Below are 20,035 nucleotides of genomic sequence, written 5' to 3' on the forward strand. Positions count from 1 at the left end.
TGCCCCTTTGGATCACTGCGTTTGCATCTTTAGGGTAAATACCCAGTAGTGCAATCGCTGGGTCATAGGGTAGTTCTATTTTCAACATTTTGAGGAACCTCCATGCTGTTTTCCAGAGTGGTTGCACCAGCTTGCATTCCCACAAGATTGTAGGAGGGTTCCCCTTTCTCCGCATCCTCACCAGCATCTGTCATTTCCTGGCTTGTTAATTTTAGCCATTCTGACTGGTATGAGTTGATATCTCATTGTGGTTTTGATTTGTATTTCCCTGATTCCAAGTGATGTGGAGCACTTTTTCATGTGTCTGTTGGCCATCTGGATGTCTTCTTTGCAGAAATGTCTGTTCGTGTCCTCTGCCCATTTCTTGATTGGATTGTTTGTTCTTTGGGTGTTAAGTTTGCTAAGTTCCTTATAGACTTTGGACACTAGCCCTTTATCTAATATGTCGTTTGCAAATATCTTCTTCCATTCTGTCAGTTGTCTTTGGTTTTGTTAACTATTTCCTTTGCTGTGCAAAAGCTTTTGATCTTGATGAAATCCCAATAGTTCATTTTTGCCCTTGCTTCCCTTGCCTTTGGTGATGTTCCTAGGAAGATGTTCCTGCGGCTGAGGTCGAAGAGGTTGCTGCCTGTGTTCTCCTCAAGGATTTTGATGGATTCCTTTCTCACATTGAGGTCCTTGATCCATTTTGAGTTTATTTTCGTGTGTGGTGTAAGGAAGTGGTCCAATTTCATTTTTCTGCATGTGGCTGTCCAATTTTCCCAGCACCATTTATTGAAGAGGCTGTCTTTTTTCCATTGGACATTCTTTCCTGCTTTGTCGAAGATTAGTTGACCATAGAGTTGAGGGTCTATTTCTGGGCTCTCTATTCTGTTCCATTGATCTATGTGTCTGTTTTTGTGCCAGTACCATGCTGTCTTGATGATGACAGCTTTGTAATAGAGCTTGAAGTCCGGAATTGTGATGTCACCAACTTTGGCTTTCTTTTTCAATATTCCTTTGGCTATTCGAGGTCTTTTCTGGTTCCATGAAATTTTAGGATTATTTGTTCCATTTCTTTGAAAAAAACGGATGGTCACTACAACAGGCCCCTCCCCCAGAAGATCAACAAAATATCCAGCCAGGATGAAGTTCATCTATCAAGGAAAAGTAGGTTCAATTCCTAAGACAGCAGCGCAATTCCAGAGGAGGAGAAAGCAAAGCACGGAACTCATGGCTTTCTCCCCATGATTCTTTAGTCTTGCGGCTACTTCAATTTTTTTTTCTCTTTTTTCAATTTTTTTTCTTTTTTCTTCTTCTGCTAAATTCTTTAAAACTTTTACCCTTTTCTTTTTTTAACGTTTTTTGACTAGTTTATCTAAATATATATATTTTTTTCTTTCTTTTTTATATTTTTTCTTTATTTGTTTTATTTTTTAAATTTTTTTTCTTTTTTTTTCTGAACCTCTTTTTATCCCCTTTCTCCCCCCCCACAATTTGGGGTCTCTTCTCATTTAGTTACAGCGCATTTTTCTGGGGTCTTTGCCACCCTTTTAGTATTTTATTTGCTCCTTCATATCCTCTTATCTGGACAAAATGACAAGGCAGAAAAAATCACCACAAACAAAAGAACAAGAGACAGTACCGAAGGCTAGGGACCTAATCAACACAGACATTGGTAATATGTCAGATCAAGAGTTCAGAATGACGATTCTGAACATTCTAGCCGGGCTCAAAAAAGGCATGGAAGATATTAGAGAAACCCTCTCTGGAGATATAAAAGCCCTTTCTGGAGAAATTAAAGAACTAAAATCTAACCAAGTTGAAATCAAAAAAGCTATTAATGAGGTGCAATCAAAAATGGAGGCTCTCACTGCTAGGATAAGTGAGGCAGAAGAAAGAATTAGTGATATAGAAGACCAAATGACAGAGAATAAAGAAGCCGAACAAAAGAGGGACAAACAGCTACTGGACCATGAGGGGAGAATTCGAGAGATAAGTGACACCATAAGACGAAACAACATTAGAATAATTGGGATTCCAGAAGAAGAAGAAACACAGAGGGTAGCAGAAGGTCTATTGGAGAGAATTATTGGAGAGAATTTCCCTAATATGGCAAAGGGAACAAGCATCAAAATCCAGGAGATGCAGAGAACCCCCCTGAAAGTCAACAAGAATAGGTCCACACCCCGTCACCTAATAGTAAAATTGACAAGTCTTAGTGACAAAGAGAAAATCCTGAAAGCAGCCCGAGAAAAGAAGTCTGTAACATACAATGATAAAAATATTAGATTGGCAGCAGACTTATCCACAGAGACCTGGCAGGCCAGGAAGAGCTGGCATGATATATTCAGAGCACTAAACGAGAAAAACATGCAGCCAAAAATGGATGGTATTTTGATAGGGATTGCATTAAATGTGTAGATTGCTTTATGTAGCATAGACATTTTCACAATATTTATTCTTCCAATCCAGGAGCATGGAACATTTTTCCATTTCTTTGTGTCTTCCTCAATTTCTTTCATGAGTACTTTATAGTTTTCTGCATATAGGTTCTTAGCCTCTTTGGTTAGGTTTATTCCTAGGTATCTTATAGTTTTGGGTGCAATTGTAAATGGGATTGACTCCTTAATTTCTCTTTCTTCTGTCTTGTTGTTGGTGTAGAGAAATGCAACTGATTGCTGTGCATTGATTTTATATCCTGACACTTTACTAAATTCCTGTACAAGTTCTAGCAGTTTTGGAGTGGAGTCTTTTGGGTTTTCCACATATAGTATCATATCATCTGCGAAGAGTGATAGTTTGACTTCTTTGCTGATGTGGATGCCTTTAATTTCTTTTTGTTGTCTGATTGCTGAGGCTAGGACTTCTAGTACTATGTTGAATAGCAGTGGTGATAATAGACATCCCTGCCGTGTTCCTGACCTTAACGGAAAAGCTTTCAGTTTTTCTCCATTGAGGATGATATTTGCCATGGGCTTTTCATAGATGGCTTTGATGATATTGAGGTATGTGCCCTCTATCCCCACACTTTGAAGAGTTTTGATCAGGAAGGGATGCTGTACTTTGTCAAATGCTTTTTCAGCATCTATGGAGAGTATCATATGGTTCTTGTTCTTTCTTTTATTAATGTGCTGTATCACATTGATTGATTTGCAGATGTTGAACCAACCTTGGAGCCCTGGAATAAATCCCACTTGGTCGTGGAGAATAATCCTTTTAATGTACTGTTGAATCCTATTGGCTAGTATTTTGGTGAGAATTTTGGCATCTGTGTTCATCAAGGATATTGGTCTGTAGTTCTCTTTTTTGGTGGGATCCTTGTCTGGTTTTGGGATCAAGGTGATGCTGGCCTCATAAAATGAGTTGGGAAGTTTTCCTTCCATTTCTATTTTTTGGAACAGTTTCAGGAGAATAGGAATTAGTTCTTCTTTAGATGTTTGGTAGAAATCCCCTGGGAAGCCGTCTGGCCCTGGGCTTTTGCTTGTTTGGAGATTTTTGATGACTGTTTCAATCTCCTTACTGGTTATGGGCCTGTTCAGGTTTTCTATTTCTTCCTGGTTCAGTTGTGGTAGTTTATATCTCTCTAGAAATGCATCCATTTCTTCCAGATTGTCAAATTTGTTGGCGTAGAGTCACTCATAGTATGTTCTTATAATTGTCTGTATTTCTTTGGTGTTAGTTGTGATCTCTCCTCTTTCATTCATGATTTTATTTATTTGGGTCCTTTCTCTTTTCTTTTAAATAAGTCTGGCCAGGGGTTTATCAGGGTTTATCAGTCTTATTAATTCTTTCAAAGAACCAGCTCCTAGTTTCCTTGATTTGTTCTATTCTTTTTTTGTTTTCTATTTCATTGATTTCTGTTCTGATCTTTATGATTTCTCTTCTCCTGCTGGGTTTAAGGTTTCTTTCTTGTTCTTTCTCCAGCTCCTTTAGGTGTAGGGTTAGGTTGTGTACTTGAGACCTTTCTTGTTTCTTTTTTTTTTTCTTTTTTTTTTTTAGATTTTATTTATTTATTTGACAGACAGAGATCACATGTAGGCAGAGAGGCAGGCAGAGAAAGAGGAGAAAGCAGGCTCCCTGCTGAGCAGAGAGCCCGATGCAGGCCTCAATCCCAGGACCCTGGGATCATGACCTGAATTGAAGGCAGAGACTTAACATACTGAGCCACCCAGGCACCGCACCTTTCTTGTTTCTTGAGAAAGGCTTGTACTGCTATATATTTTCCTCTCAGGACGGCCTTTGTTGCGTCCCACAGACTTTGAACCGTTGTGTTTTCATTATCATTTGTTTCCATGAATTTTTTTAATTCTTCTTTAATTTCCTGGTTGACCCATTCATTCTTTAGAAGGATGCTGTTTAGTCTCCATGTATTTGGGTTCCTTCCAAATTTCATCTTGTGATTGAGTTCTAGCTTCAGAGCATTGTGGTCTGAAAATATGCAGGGAATGATCCTAATCTTTTGATACCAGTTGAGACCTGATTTAGGACCCAGGATGTGATCTATTCTGGAGAATATTCCATGTGCACTAGAGAAGAATGTGTATTCTGTTGCTTTGGGATGAAATGTTCTGAATATATCTGTGATGTCCATCTGGTCCAGTGTGTCATTTAAGACCTTTATTTCCTTGTTGATCTTTTGCTTGGATGATCTGTCCATTTCAGTGAGGGGAGTGTTAATGTCCCCTACTATTCTTGTATTATTATTGATGTGTTTCTTTGATTTTGTTATTAATTGGTTTATACAGTTGGCTGCTCTCACATTAGGGGCATAGATATTTAAAATTGATAGATATTCTTGTTGGACAGACCCTTTGAGTAGGATATAGTGTCCTCCCTCATCTCTTATTATAGTCTTTGGTTTAAAATCTAATTGATCTGATATAAGGATTGCCACCCTGCTTTCTTCTGATGTCCATTAGCATGATAAATTGTTTTCCACCCCCTCACTATAAATCTGGAGGAGTGTTCGCATCTAAAATGAGATTCTTGTAGGCAACATATAGATGGGTTTTGTTTTTTTATCCATTCTGATACCTTGTGTCTTTTGATTGGGGCATTTAGCCATTAACATTCAGGGTAACTATTGAGAGATGTGAATTTAATGCCATTATATTGCCTGTAAGGTGACTGTTACTGTATATTGTCTCTGTACCTTTCTGATCTACTACTTTTAGGCTCTCTCTTTGCTTAGAAGACCCCTTTCAATTTTTCCTGTAGAGCTGGTTTGGTGTTTGCAAATTCTTTCAGTTTTTGTTTGTCCTGGAAGCTTTTTATCTCTCCTTCTATTTTCAATGATAGCCTAGCTGGATATAGTATTCTTGGCTGCATGTTTTCCTCGTTTAGTGCTCTGAATATATTACGACAGCTCTTTCTGGTCTGCCAGGTCTCTATGGATAAGTCTGCCGCCAATCTAATATTTTTACCATTGTATGGTACAGACTTCTTTTCCCGGGCTGCTTTCAGGATTTTCTCTTTGTCACTAAGACTTGTCAATTTTACTATTAGGTGACGGGGTGTGGACCTATTCTTATTGATTTTGAGGGGGGTTCTCTGCACTCCTGAATTTTGATGCTTGTTCCCTTTGCCATATTAGGGAAATTCTCTCCAATAATTCTCTCCAATATACCTTCTGCTCACTTCTTTCTTTCTTCTTCTTCTGGAATCCCAATTATTCTAATGTTGTTTCATCTTATGGTGTCACTTATCTCTCAAATCTTCCCCTCGTGGTCCAGCAGCTGTTTGTTACTCTTTTGATCAGTTTCTTTATTCTCTGTCATTTGGTCTTCTGTATCACTAATTCTTTCTTCTGCTTCATTTATCCTAGCAGTGAGAGCCTCCATTTTTGATTGCACCTCATTAATCGCTTTTTTGATTTCAACTTGGTTAGATTTTAGTTCTTTAATTTCTCCAGAAAGGGCTTTTATATCTCCAGAGAGGGGTTCTCTATTATCTTCCATGCCTTTTTCAAGCCTGGCTAGAACCTTCCGAATTGTCATTCTGAACTCTAGATCTGACATAGTCCCAATATCTGTATTGATTAGGTCCCTAGCCTTCGGTACTGCCTCTTGTTCTTTTCTTTGTTGTGAATTTTTCTGCTTTGTCATTTTGTCCAGATAAGAGTATATGAAGGAGCAAGTAAGATACTAAAAGGGTGGCAAAGACCCCAGGAAAATGTGAAAATCAGAAGAGGCCCCAAATCGTGGGGGGGAGAAAGGGGATAAAAAGAGGTTGAGAAAGCAAAAGAAAAAAATTTAAAAAAGAAAACAAATAAAGAAAAAATATAAAAAAGAAAGAAAAAATATATATATTAGATAAACTAGTTAAAAAATGTTAAAAAAGAAAAGGGTAAAAGTTTAAAAAAATTAGCAGAAGAAGAAAAAAGAATAAAAAAAAATTGAAAAAAAAATTAAATTAACCGCAAGACTAAAGAATCATGGGGAGAAAGCCATGAGTGCCATGCTTTGTTTTCTCCTCCTCTGGAATTCCCCTGCTGTCCTAGGTATTGAACCTGCTTTCCTTGGTAGATGAACTTCGTCCTGGCTGGATTTTTTGTTGATCTTCTGGGGGAGGGGCCTGTTGTAGTGACTCTCTAATGTCTTTGCCCGAGGCGGAATTGCACCGCCCTTGCGGGGAGGCCGGACTAAGTAATCCGCTCGGGTTCACTTTTGGGAGCTTCTGTTCCCTGAACGCTTTCCATAGAGTTCCAGAGAACGGGAATGAAAATGGCGGCCTCCCAGTCTCCGGCCCGGAGGAGCCAAGAGCCCGGGGCCCCACTCCTCAGTGCGCCCCCAGAGAACAGCGCTCAATCACTCCCTTATCCCCGGCCTCCAGCAGTGCTCCGAGCTCACCCCGCCTGCAGCCGGTTCAAGGTAACCCCCAGCTGAGAGCTCAGTCCTCGGCTCTATCTCCGTAGCCGGCTTCCCCGTTCTAATACCTGTGAGCACTGCAACACTCTGACACCCCCGAGCCTTCTGTGACCCTGTGGGACCTGGGGCCACGCTGACCCCGTGTGGGCTCCACCCCGGTTTAGCCTCTGGAGCAATGTCCCTCAGTGGAACAGACTTTTAAAAGTCCTGATTTTGTGCTCCGTTGCTCCGCCGCTTGCCGGGAGCCGGCCCCTCCCCCTGCGGTCCATCTATTTTGGATTCACTCCTCCGCCAGTCCTACCTTTTAGAAAGTGGTTGATTTTCTGTTTCTAGAATTGCTGTTCTTCTTCTCTTGGATCTCCTGTTGGATTTGTAGGTGTTTGCAATGTTTAGATAAGCTATCTAGCTGATCTCCTGCTACCTGATGTAGTCTCAGCCTGCTACTTCTCCGCCATCTTGACTCCTCCTCCTGTTTAGATATCTTTATCCATATGGTTCCTGTCTTATCCCTCCTGTCTTTTTTTTTTTTTTAAGAGATTTTATTTATTTACTTGACAGAGAGAGAGCACAACAGCATGGGGAGGAGCAAGGAGGGAGAGGGAGAATCCGGGAACCCAAATCTGGGTTTTATCCCAGGACCCTCGGATATGACCTAAGCCTAAGACAGATCCCACCCACATGCCTTCCTCCTGTATTTTCATATGTAATTTGGAGATTTGTAATACAAGAGGCACTGCTTGTTTATTTGATTCTTAGCCTTGGAAATGACTTTTGCATATCATCTAAGCTCTAGACAATTAGACTCGAGCTCAACAAGTTGAATAAAAATGAAGAGACTTGCTAGTTCTGAACTGAAACTTTTCTTCTGAAGTACTTGATCTGAAAGTGAATAGAAAAGAAAGTAAGTCTCTGACTATAAAATATAATGTGTTTTTGAACCATTTTTCTGAGGGCCACCTTAAATTACTTCATATAGGCATTTCACATCATACACTTTGGGCAGCCGTACCCTTTGAATTCACCCCTAAGTGAGAATTCTTTCTCCATTGTCCTGACAGAGTCTCTCTTGGATATTCTTTATTCTTGAGGAATTTCACCGACTTGTTCTGTAGATGTACAGATTTAAAGTTCTCTTTAAATCAAGCTGAAATCTCTTAGTGTACACACAATATATATTAGCCTAGTTGTAGACATTCAGGTCAAGAACTGGAAATTATTCATCTTCAGTAGGTTCTTTTGGTTTGAATGTGCAGTCCCCAATTGAGAGCAAAGTTCGTGTTGATTCTCATGAGAAAGAGGTTAATAATTTTACATTTTTTTCCCCAGTAGGAACAAAGATGCACTGGGATTCCTGACGATGTTCCCTTAGATATACATTTCTTTTCCTTCTTTTCTCATTTAGTTCATCAATGGTAAAAAATTTAAAAGTTTATATTAATCCATAATATACATTTTTTATTCTGGTTGTTTTCTCATTTACTTATGCATTTTCATTCTGTAATGTCCTTGGACAACAATTGTTATAAAATATTAATGATGTTTTCAGATCAACTGAATATTAACCATTCATTTCAGTGCTCCAGAGCACTCACTATTAAATGCAACTAAGGCAGGTATCCAATGTGAATGTCAGCGAGTCTAGTGTCTCTGTAATTGGCCTAATTATGGAGGAAAGGATTTATAATGTAGAATATATATTCTTATAAACACTCAAAGGTTATTAGTTCCATACCCTGAGTAATTTGTTATTGCTGAGACTTTACAACCTTAGCAAATTTAAGGAAGAATTATGTTCTAATAAACAAGTTGTTCACAAGTTATTAGCTGATATCTTAGGGACTGTTACTATTGTACGTCATCCCTCACCTTTTATAACTGTAATAAAATTTAAATAACCTGAATTTGCAATAAGCTCAAGTCTTGTTCTACTTAGAAGCAATAGTAATCAGAAACAAGGTAAATGTCCATGAAGGTATGATTGTTTTTTGCATGTTGTTAAAATGTTTATGCATATCCAATGGATAAAGACTGAACTTGGGCCCATGTACTAAAACTCAATGATCAGATTCATTAAACCAAAAATTTTTTCTTAGAATTGGAAATAGCTTTCAGTTATTATTCTAGGCTGGCCATCAATGCTTAAAATGTGATCCATGGACCTCTCAGGGTCCATGAAGCAGTATTTTTTTTTTTTCTACATGATTATTGCATAATGTTACAAAATTCTACGTGGTGAAAAAGAAGCCATGGATGAGGCATTTAGCTGGCTCAGTGGGTGGAACATGCAACTCTTGATCTTGGGGTTGTAAGTTTGAGCCCCATATTAGGCATAGAGATTACTAAAAAAAAAAAAAATCTTAAAAAAAATCATGGGTAAAACATGTTAGTATAATAGAATATGAAGAGTTCATTGAAATTATTTCAGATTCTATATTGTAGTAAATGTTTAAGAAACTACCACATATTGAGTTTTGGTGTACTATTTAAGAAGCATGTCCATAATCATCAGAAAGGATGATGAAGTGTCTCATCCTTTTTCAAGTACCTATCTGTGTAGAGCTGGATTTTCTTCATATACTTAAGCAGAACAACTTCTGTGACAGATTGTATGTAGAAGTAGATGTGAGAATCCAGCTGCCTTCTGTGAAGATATTGAAGAGATTTGCAAAATGTAAAAACAATGCCACTGTTCATTATATTTCATGTTCTTGATAAAATAGGTAATTATTTTAACATATAAGCATAAGATTATTTAAAATGGATTATTTAAAATGGATTAATAATAAAATTTTAAAAGGTTTCTCAGTTTTAATTTCTAATAAGGTAAATTTTGTTAGATATAAATCAAATGAACAAATGCCCTTTGGGAATTCCTCTAGTTTTTAAGAATGTAGAGAGATCCTGAGACCAAAAAGTCTGAGAACAATTTAGCCTGAATTCCTAACTTTACAAGTGAGGAAATACAGTGGTTTAGGGTCTGGCTTGGTGTAACTGGGTTTAGGGCCCTATTTGTAACTCCACTGTGGAATATTACTTACCTAATCAGGCTCGGTGCATTTCTGCAAATTGCTTTTCTCAAAACATATTTGCTGAAATCAGCTTCCTGCTGCTGAATCATTTATACTTCCTTATGAATTTGGTGCTGTTCCTTTCCTTACTAGAGGTTGTAAGAATGATACTAAATTGGTAATGCATCAGTTTGAAAACTATTGAGTGTTCACGGATGGTAGATCTTTACCTATCATCTGTGTCCCTCTTCAAAACCTAACCCATGTTTGTATCTTCAGCATTAGTGCACTTATTTTATGAACACAATTCTCAAATACCAACCAGCTGCTTCACTTAGTGAGAAACAAAGTCACCCGCCTACTTTTTAAGTTTGTGTTGAGGTTATTTGACTTTGAGACACTAAAAAAGTTTATTGCAAGATGAGGAGATATTTGAATATGTAGAAGCCATTTAAAAATACCATTGTTTATTTTTATTGCTGATTATTAAAGTTAAATTCTAAGAGGAAGAAACTAACCCCAGGCCCCCAATAATACTCAGAGGATAATTTATAAATGGGGAATGACAAATAATAAATAAGCTTAGGGAAAAGCGTTTATTAATAAAAGCAATAAGTAGAAATAAAAATAGAATGAGGATGTTATAATTTCCTTTGTAATAACTAGCAAAGTATTTTTATCATTTTTAAATGTTGGTGTTCGTTTGTGGCAAGGATGTTGGAAACTGTATACTCATATGTTGTTTATAGTTAACATCCTCTTGTGAAATGATGCCATCATTTATCCAGAGTAAATACTATTTGTGTCTATACTTGGAAATTTATCATAAGTCACTAATTCAATAAAGGAAAAACTTATATGCTTGAAAAATTTAAATGCCTATAGAAGTACATGTTACCTTGAAAGAGAAAAATGAAAGAAAAATCGAATGTCCAATAATAAGAAAATTATCCAAGAAATGATCACAAAACAATGGGAATAAATAATGGAAAAGTGGTAAAATAATTATAATGTCTTAGGAAACTAAGACATTAAATTAATAAAAAGCAGAACTGTCAAAATGACTGAACTAAAAAATATATATGCACATATCAACATAAAGTAAATGTCATTAATTTAAAAATAGAGATTTTAAAGCTGTGATGATATGGCAATTTTTATTCTGCTCTACAAATTGTTTCTTTATCTGGGTTTAAATAAAATGAACACTTTTGGCAACATGAAATGAAACGGTATCAATGAAGTATATTCTTTAAAATTAAATACATTTTGCATAATCCAATTAAAAATAGGTAGAAGACATGAACAGACATTTCTCCAAAGACTTACAGATGACCAAAGATATATGAAAAGATATGCAGCATCACTAATCATCAACAAAAACCACAATGCACTATCACCTCATACCTCTCAGAATGGCTAAAATCCAAAGCACAAGAAACAACAAGTGTTGGATGTGGAGAAAAAGGGATCTTTATACACTGTTGGTGGGAATGCAGCCTTGTGTAGCCACTGCAGAAAACAGAATGGAGATTCCTCAAAAAAGTTAAAAATGGGATTACCATATGATCTAGCAATTCCACTATTGGGTATCTACCCAAAGAAAGCACAAATATTAATTTGCAAAGATATATGCACCCCTGTGTTTATTGCAGCATCATTTACAATAGCCAGATTATGGAAGTACCTAAAGTGTCCATTGATAGGTGAATGAAGAAGTGGTATATATATATATACAGTAGAATACTATTCATCCAGAAAAGAATGTAACCTTGCCATTTGCAGTGACATGGATAGATCTAGAGGATATAGGCTAAGTGAAATAAGTCAATCAGAGAAAAACAAATAGCATATGTTGTCCTTCTTAAATTCCAGAATTTAAGAAGGAAAACAAATGAACAAAGAAAGAAGACACAAACAAAAAACAGACTCTTAACCATAGAGACCAAAGGGATGGTTACCAGATGGGCAGTGAGTGGGGGGGATGGGTGAAATAGATGAAGGGAGTTAAGAGTATACTTATCACAATGAACACTGAGTAATGTGTAGAATTGTTGAATCACTCTATTGTGATATAATATAATACTATGTTGACTACGCTGGAATTAAAGAAAAAAAACAGTGACCCAAGAGCAAACCTCAATTAATTAATAAAATATATTTTTCAATGAGGACGTCAGATTTGCTCTGTACTTCACACTTTTTTTAATAGTTCTCTTATCAGTATAGGAAGCACGTTTCAAGTATTTTTGTTATAGCTAAATTCAGCTGACCTAATATTTGAAGACCACGTTCTTCATATACATATTTTGATATTTAGTTCAACAGGTTCCAACAATCATAAAACAGTCAAAAGTGCAAGTTGCCTTTCCGTTTGATGAATATTTTCAAATTGAATGTGAAGCTAAAGGAAATCCAGAACCAATGTGAGTATACTTGCAAATGAAATAATTGTTTATATGTATATAATCTCTTTTTAAAATTTCTTTGTATTCTGACCATCATAAGCTTGTTGAACTCTAAAACTACATATGATTAAAGTTAAGAGTTGCCAAAAAAAAAAAATACTAGCTATGTTTATGAAAATAAAGTTTGGTTTACGCATGTTCTTCTGCAAGTCGAAATCATTTTTACTATAAAATAAATTACCTTATGTTAAATATTTAGCATGGGTTTTAGCACCATGGAAATAGTTGATAATTCCTTACAGGTGAACAAGGTAGCCAAAGTCCAGAAGATCCTTTATTCTGCTTAGTGAAAGGTAGCATTTATTAAGCTGAAAGTTAATACGTTTTTTTAAAAGACGTTTTATTTATTTGACAGAGAGAGAGATTACAAGTAGTCAGAGAGGCAAGCAGAGAGAGAGAGGAAGAGAGCCCAATGAGGGGCTTGATCCCAGGATCCTGAGATCAGGACCTAAGCCAAAGGCAGAGGCTCAACCCACTGAGCCACCCGGGTGCCCCTGAATGTTAACACATTGATAAATGACATTCTATACATATTTACTATTGCATATCTTTAAATGTGACACATTTTTTTTAACGTGACACGTATTTTATTCACTGAGTAGGTTGTTACTTGATATTTTTTAAGTTATCATAGAAATATTTAGTCATCTGAATGCTAACTGCATTGTATATTTTATCTAGTGTTTTATTAATTAAATAATTGTTAGTGTAGCTGATCATAATCACTGATGAAGTTTTTTCAAAATACCTCCCACACTTTGGAAGGGAGAAAGAAATGTGTGTGTGTTGGGAGTGAAGAGGGAGAAGCAGTAGGGAGAATTTTAGATTTTAATGTAGGTGATTCTAAAATGGGCAGCAAAGCTACATACTTCTACTGATTTGTGTGATTCTTTTCCATATAATAAGAAGACACATATTTAAGGAAAATTAGTTATTTGAAATTGTATTGTGACTAACATTATTATTACCCGATAATTTGATATTTTAAAAATCATTCTTAATGAATCATTGATGTTTTAAATTATCATTATTATCTATAGTTTACCAAATGGAGTATATTCAATTAGTATATGTAAATGTGGATAGAATTATATGAAGAAGAATTTAGTCAATCATTATGGCTGGATCAATATGGATCAGTCAATATTATGATAAATAGTAATGAACTGAGTTATATATCAGAAGATAATACCCTACAATCGTCAGAGATGATTAATGATCAAATTTGTTTATTAGGTCTATAACCAGTATGAATTTAATTATGAAATACCACTAACATTTACAATAAATTCAGAAATAAGAATAGAATGTCTTCTGGTAACACTATTATTTATTTTCCTAGAACCATGTCTAATATAATTATGCAAGAAAATAAAATCTATACATATGAGAAAATATGATTAATATTATTATTATTATCATAGAATTTGTTATTCCATCTATTCGCTGAACAAAAACAAGCTTTTATAAATAAAAAGGGGTACACTGAAGTGGTCAATTGTAAGTTGATTTAAAAATTAAAGATAGGGGCGCCTGGGTGGCTCAGTGGGTTAAAACCTCTGCCTTTCGCTCAGGTCATGATCCCAGGGTCCGGGATCGAGCCCCGCATTGGGCTCCTTGGCGGGGAGCCTGCTTCCTCCTCTCTCTCTCTCTCTCTGCCTGCCTCTCTACTTGTGATCTCTATCTGTCAAATAAATAAATAAAATCTTTAAAAAAAAATTAAAGATAAATTTTAAAAACCTTAATTAGATGTCCATACAAGACAGTTAGAAAATAATTGGGAAACAAGAGGGAAAAATCCCATCACAATGGCAAAAGGAAAAAATCCATCAGTCTTAACAGTGGTAGCAACATCAACAAAAACAATATCAAATACTATGTAACAAGAACTATGTGGGATTTAAATTGGGGGAAGTGTCTATAAAATTTTGCCCAGGATCAGGAAAGAAGAATTCAATGAATGAAAACACGTAACATTATTTCCAAGTGGAAATGTTTAATTCTGTATAGGTGAAGTGATCCCATTCAACATACTGGAATTTAAAAAATAGATTCTTTGTGTTCTTTGTAAGTAAAGCCGGTAAAACATAAAACACACATAGAGAGAAGACATAAAAGAATTGGGATTGGGGAAGAAGGCAAGTATGCTCCTAAAAAAAAATGTGTGTCCCACGAAGGTTTGTTATTCCTGGTGAAAGAATAATCAGATTAGTTTAGTGTAAGAAAATGGTGTCCTGAAACATCCCACAATTTGCATGGATAATTCATATATGAAATGCTGAATAAAATCAAGTTGGAAAGTCATTATTAAATTAATAACTTTTTAAAAAAACTTTTTATAACCTCATCCACAGAAATGACATGGTTCTACACTGGGGTGGGAATTTAACTCTATATTTTTTTCTGGAATACAATTCTGCAACATTTATCAACAGCTATAAAAATTTTCTTATGTTGTTGCTCTGTCAATCTTACTTTTAAGAGATGGGTCGCATGAAATATTTGGATAAGTGCCAAAAAATAAATGATGTTAATGTTGTTTACCACAATTTGTTTACAAAAGGGGAAAAATGCAAATTGTTAAGTAACTTCGATAGTAACCATATGACAGGAAATAATGTTGTCATAGAAACTGTCTTTAGTAGCATTGTAATAATCGGAAAAGCTCAGTTTTCAAACCTTTATATTTTTGTGGTCTCAAATATGTTCCTAATATGTCTAAAAATCTAGATAGGAAATGTGACCACATTTAATGGTACTTGGTTTTTTTTTTTCTGTTTTTTTTTTTTTTTTAATTTTGAGTGAACTCTTCACATACACATATGATGACGCAAAAATGCTCTCTGGGGTCTCCTTCTTAAGGGTGCTTATCCCATCCAGGAGAACTCCCTCCTCATGACCATCACTTCCCCAATCCTCTACCTCCAGGCACTGTTGCATTAGGATTGGTCTTCAACATATGAATTTGGGGGAGACATAAACATTCCATATATAGCAACTTGTAAAATTTCTCAGACTCTTTTGAGACTTTTTTGGTATTCTGTTATATAGTCAATTAAAAAATTTTTTTTCTACCATAAAATGTTTTGGTTTTATCATTGCTGTGTATTTGTTTCTCACTACTTTAAGAAATATGTTTTGATTTTTCAGGATTGTTTACTTTAGTTTTATCTTACAGATTTATGTGGACTAAGGATGACAAGCCTTTTGACCTCTCTGACTCTCGGATAATTGTATCTAACAACTCAGGAACCTTTAAGATCCCAAATGAGGGGCACGTATCTCACTTTCAAGGGAAATACCGTTGCTTTGCTTCTAATAAACTGGGAGTTGCTATGTCAGAAGAAATAGAATTTATAGTTCCAAGTAAGTGTTACAATGGAGGTTTCATTTTACAAATTTTTTAGTGTTGAGTAAAGTAATGACACATTCTTAATTTAATTACTGACTTTTATATATCCTATATTTCTTTTTTCCTTTTTAAAATTTAAATATAATTGATTAACATATTATTAGTGTGTTATTAGTTTCAGAAGTAGAGTTCAGTGATTCATCAGTCTTATGTAATACCCAGTGCTCATTATATCCTGTGCCTTCCTTAATGTCCATCACCCAGTTATCCCATACTCACATTCCCCAGTGAAACCTATATTTCATTTCTAAGTGAAACTATCCTCTAGGTCTTGATACTTAAAAGTGGGTGATATTTTTAAAAATATTTTATTTTTTTAGAGAGAGAGGGGGGCAGAGGGAGGAAATCTCAAGCAGACTCCACACTGAGTGTGGAGCCTGACTTGGGGTTCAGTCTCATAATGCTGAGATTGTGACCGGAGCCAAAACCAAGAGTTGGACGCTCAGTTGAACCACCTGGGTATCCCAGAAGTGGATGATCTTTGAAAGCAATATAAATTTGTGTTTCAGTATTCTTATATCTAACCTGGGGGGAAAAATCATGTCTGCTTTGCCTCATGGGATGAGAATTAAGTTAAATACATTGGTTGGATGTGGCTTAATTATACTGCAGTAACAGATATACTCCAGGCCCCTGTGTTTATTCCCTGATTATGCAGTTGGCTGTGGGCCTCAGAGCTCTTCAGGGCATTTGTTCTCAATGAAATCTCCTGGAGGTCCACGCTGATGGAGATGGCATTATCCTGTGGCTATACCATGTGAAACTTTTGACCAAGGTGAAACGCCACCTTGGTCAAAAAGTCTGGGGCAGAGAACATGAAGAATTACTTCCTACAAGAAATTGTACAGGCACTTTCTACTCATAGTTTGTACTCAGAGGTAAATCCTACTGTCCTGCTTAACTTCATTAATGAATGCCCATTAGGGAACGAGCAATTGATATATATTAATGATGTTTTCCATAAATAATAATCATGGAAAACCATAAACTACTTTATTGTCAAGGGTGTTATTTATCCATAACTGTGATGAAGATTAAATGACTTCCTCATTACCGTATTTTGCCTGTGCAGCATGGGATCACTGGTGACCAGCTTCCACTTTTGGTATCTTGTTTTCCCTAATCTTAAAGTATCCAACATCACATGATTCTAACCAAAATCTTTGTAAATTCTTATGTAGAAAACTGTGGACAGCTTCTTTTTGGCAATATCTTCTTGCAGACTTGTAGATACTGAAGGGTCTCAGAGTCATAGACCTTCCAGGATATGGACCCTTTATCCGGGATCAGTAGGGGTGGGTCAGAATGTATACAAACTTCAGAAACACAAATACTGAAAAGCATGTGTACCTTATCCTAAAAATTGAGACAGATGACTGGATTTAAATTATTCTAAAGTCCTTGTATAATTCTAGAGGAGAGAAGATCAAATTTAGGGTCTTACAAGTAAAGTATGCATCTTAAGATTTATAAAGCAATTACATTAAAAGTATAGAGTAAAATATGAATGATTAACAATGAGGGAGAAAAAGAAAATGGTAAGAATTGTGTGAAAATGAAGGAAAAATCTATATAAACAAATCCCTGTAATTGAAGATGAAAGTAAATAGATTAAATGCTTCAAGTTTTTTGTTGTTTTTGCTGTTTTTAAGAAAGGTATAAATTGTTTATTACATAAAACATCTAAATCATAAGAATACAGAATTGTTGAAACTGAAAGATGGAAAAGATGTTCCAGATAAATGCTATTCAAAACAAAGTAGGAATGGCTGAATTATCAGTCAAAACAGAACTTATTTTTTAAAGGCTTCCTGAAGATTAATTCACTAGGCATATATAATATTAAAATATATGAAACAGAAATAGATTATAAGTGGAGTGGGATATCTCATAATAATATATGATATTAACATATGTGTTTCATTTTTTGGTAGCTTAAGCAGAGAAAACATCAGTAAGCTTGTGGAAGATTTTAAAGAACACAAATATAAGGTCCATCTAATGAACATGTGATTTTTTCGTCCTAGAAATGTATCTTAGAAAATATGAAAATGAATAATCTAAGCTTTTTAGGTAACATAATTTTAAGATGAAAATGCATGGGCTGATTTAAGTTAACAGAATAAACTCAAAAGAGATTGAAGGGATAAAATAATACAGAAGCAGAACATAAATCCAGCAAGGAGGTATGAAACCTTTATAGTTGAAAAGTATGCACAATTATTAAAAAATATTTTCAAAAGATCTAGATAAATAGAAAAAAAAATAGACCTTCTCATGGATTTGAAGAGGTAGTAAAACTAAAATGTCAACTCTTCATAACTTGATATGTAGAATAATTGAAATCCAAATCTAATTTCATTTTTGGTAGTTTATGGAATGTGACCAGGTGATTCACAATATATTTGAGGAGTAAAGGGCAGAATTTGGTAGAAACGCTTGAAGAATAAGAATAAGTCAAGAGAACTTGACCTTATCAGATAACAAGGCTCAATGTAAAACTTTAGTGATTAAGCCAGTATGGCTTTGAATAGGATTAGATAGATGGAACAGCATAGAGAACCCACAAACAAATCCTTGTACATGTGAAAGCACTATGAAAACTAGCGTGGATTCCCTCCCTCCCTTCCTTCCTTCCTAATTTAATGGGGTGAAACAACTGATTGTCCATGGAGGGACATGTTTATTTGGAGTCTTATCTTACATTATATAAAAATCCATTCCAGGTATATCAAAGCCTACACTTTGAAAGGGGAAATATATTTTAAAAAATTAGGAAATGATTGGGGCCATGTATTTATGATTTTCTTGAGTAGGACCTATTGTAGTTCTGTGAGGAAATCACTAAGGATTTGATTTTTAGAATCCCTTTTTATCAGAAGACCTAAAATGAAAGCGAAAAGATAAGCCACAACCCGAGGGAAAAATCATTGCCAATGATTATAACTAAAAATAATGTTATGTATTCGTAAATAATTTTAAAAGAAAATTAAAAAATAATTTAAAAGACATAAACTTGTACCTCAGACCAGAATGGCCAATGAGAATGGGCTCAACATCATTATTAATCAGAAATAGATTAACTGTAACCTAAATAATGAAAGCATTTGTTCCCACAAAATTGGGAAATACTATGAAGTTTGAGAGTAAAAATTTTATGTGGGAACATACAGCTACTGTAATACGTATCTACCACTGATGCAGGTGTACTTTCACACCTGGTCTGTGGAAAATACTTGTCACTGCCTCCTTAATTGAAGATGCTCTTACCCGTAACGCTGCTATTCCATTTCCTTCATCAGATGTGTGTACCACTCTTCTGTGTCCATTGGGACTATTTGTGGTACGATTGCTTGAATTAAGAATACACTGGAAAAAACATGAGTCTACCGATGATAAGAATGGATAAATCTATTGTGGTATAGTCATACAGAAATACTATTCAGCAGTGACAGTTGATGCATCTTAGGAATATGTTGAACAAGGAAAGCAAATCTTGGAAGAATATATACAGTATGATTTTATTAATATAAGTTCAACATAGGGGCACCTGGGTGGCTCAGTGGGTTAAAGCCTCTGCCTTCGGCTCATGTCATGATCCCAGAGTCCTGGGATCGAGCCCCACATCAGGCTCTCTGCTCAGCGGGGATGCTGCTTCCCTTCCTCCCTCTGCCTGGCTCTCTGTCTAATTGTGATCTCTGTCTTTCAAATAAATAAATAAAATCTTTAAAAAATATATGTTTAAGTTCAAGATATGTAAAGATAAAATATTATTTAGGGGTATGTCTGTATGTGGTAAAATTATAATGAGAAACAAGAGAATGTTGAAAACAAAACTCAGGATCGTAGTTACCTCAGAGGGAATGGGTGAGCAGATGGATTCTGCAGCAGACAGAAAGGTAAAGGTCTTTTTTATATGATGGGTGGTGGATAAAAGAGTGTTAGTTGTATTTCTTTGTTTCTTTTTTTTTCTATAGGAATATAAATAATAAGTAGCATGTTTATGTGTCTGAATTAGATATACTGGGTTATTAAGTAAAGTGCTATAACATAGAAATGGACAAAGTACTGTCAGTAAACTTGGAAACTGGCCTCAGGAGTTTAGGTTTGAAGTGACATTCAATAGGAGATTTTATGGGGCGCCCGGGTAGCTCAGTCAATTAAGCGGCTGCCTTCGGCTCAGGTCACGATTCCAGGGTCCTGGGATCGAACGCCAGGTAGGGCTCCCTGGTCAGCGGAGAGCCTGCTATCCCCTCTCCCTCTGCCTGCCAATCTGCCTACTTGTGCTCTCTATCTCTC

General features: G+C 35.7%; 1 protein-coding gene across 10 annotated transcripts in view; it reads left to right on the top strand.

The window, feature by feature from the left end:
- CHL1 (cell adhesion molecule L1 like) overlaps nt 1-20,035 on the top strand; it is a 216,662-nt gene that overhangs the window by 128,182 nt on the left and 68,445 nt on the right. For all 10 annotated transcript variants that reach the window (XM_045991777.1, XM_045991781.1, XM_045991778.1 and 7 more), the window contains 2 exons: nt 12,177-12,282; nt 15,503-15,690. In XM_045991777.1, the coding sequence (XP_045847733.1) occupies nt 12,177-12,282; nt 15,503-15,690 (294 nt within the window). The remainder of the gene's footprint in view (nt 1-12,176; nt 12,283-15,502; nt 15,691-20,035) is intronic.

This window comes from Meles meles, chromosome 20 (assembly GCF_922984935.1).
Source record: "Meles meles chromosome 20, mMelMel3.1 paternal haplotype, whole genome shotgun sequence".
Lineage (NCBI taxonomy): Eukaryota > Metazoa > Chordata > Mammalia > Carnivora > Mustelidae > Meles > Meles meles.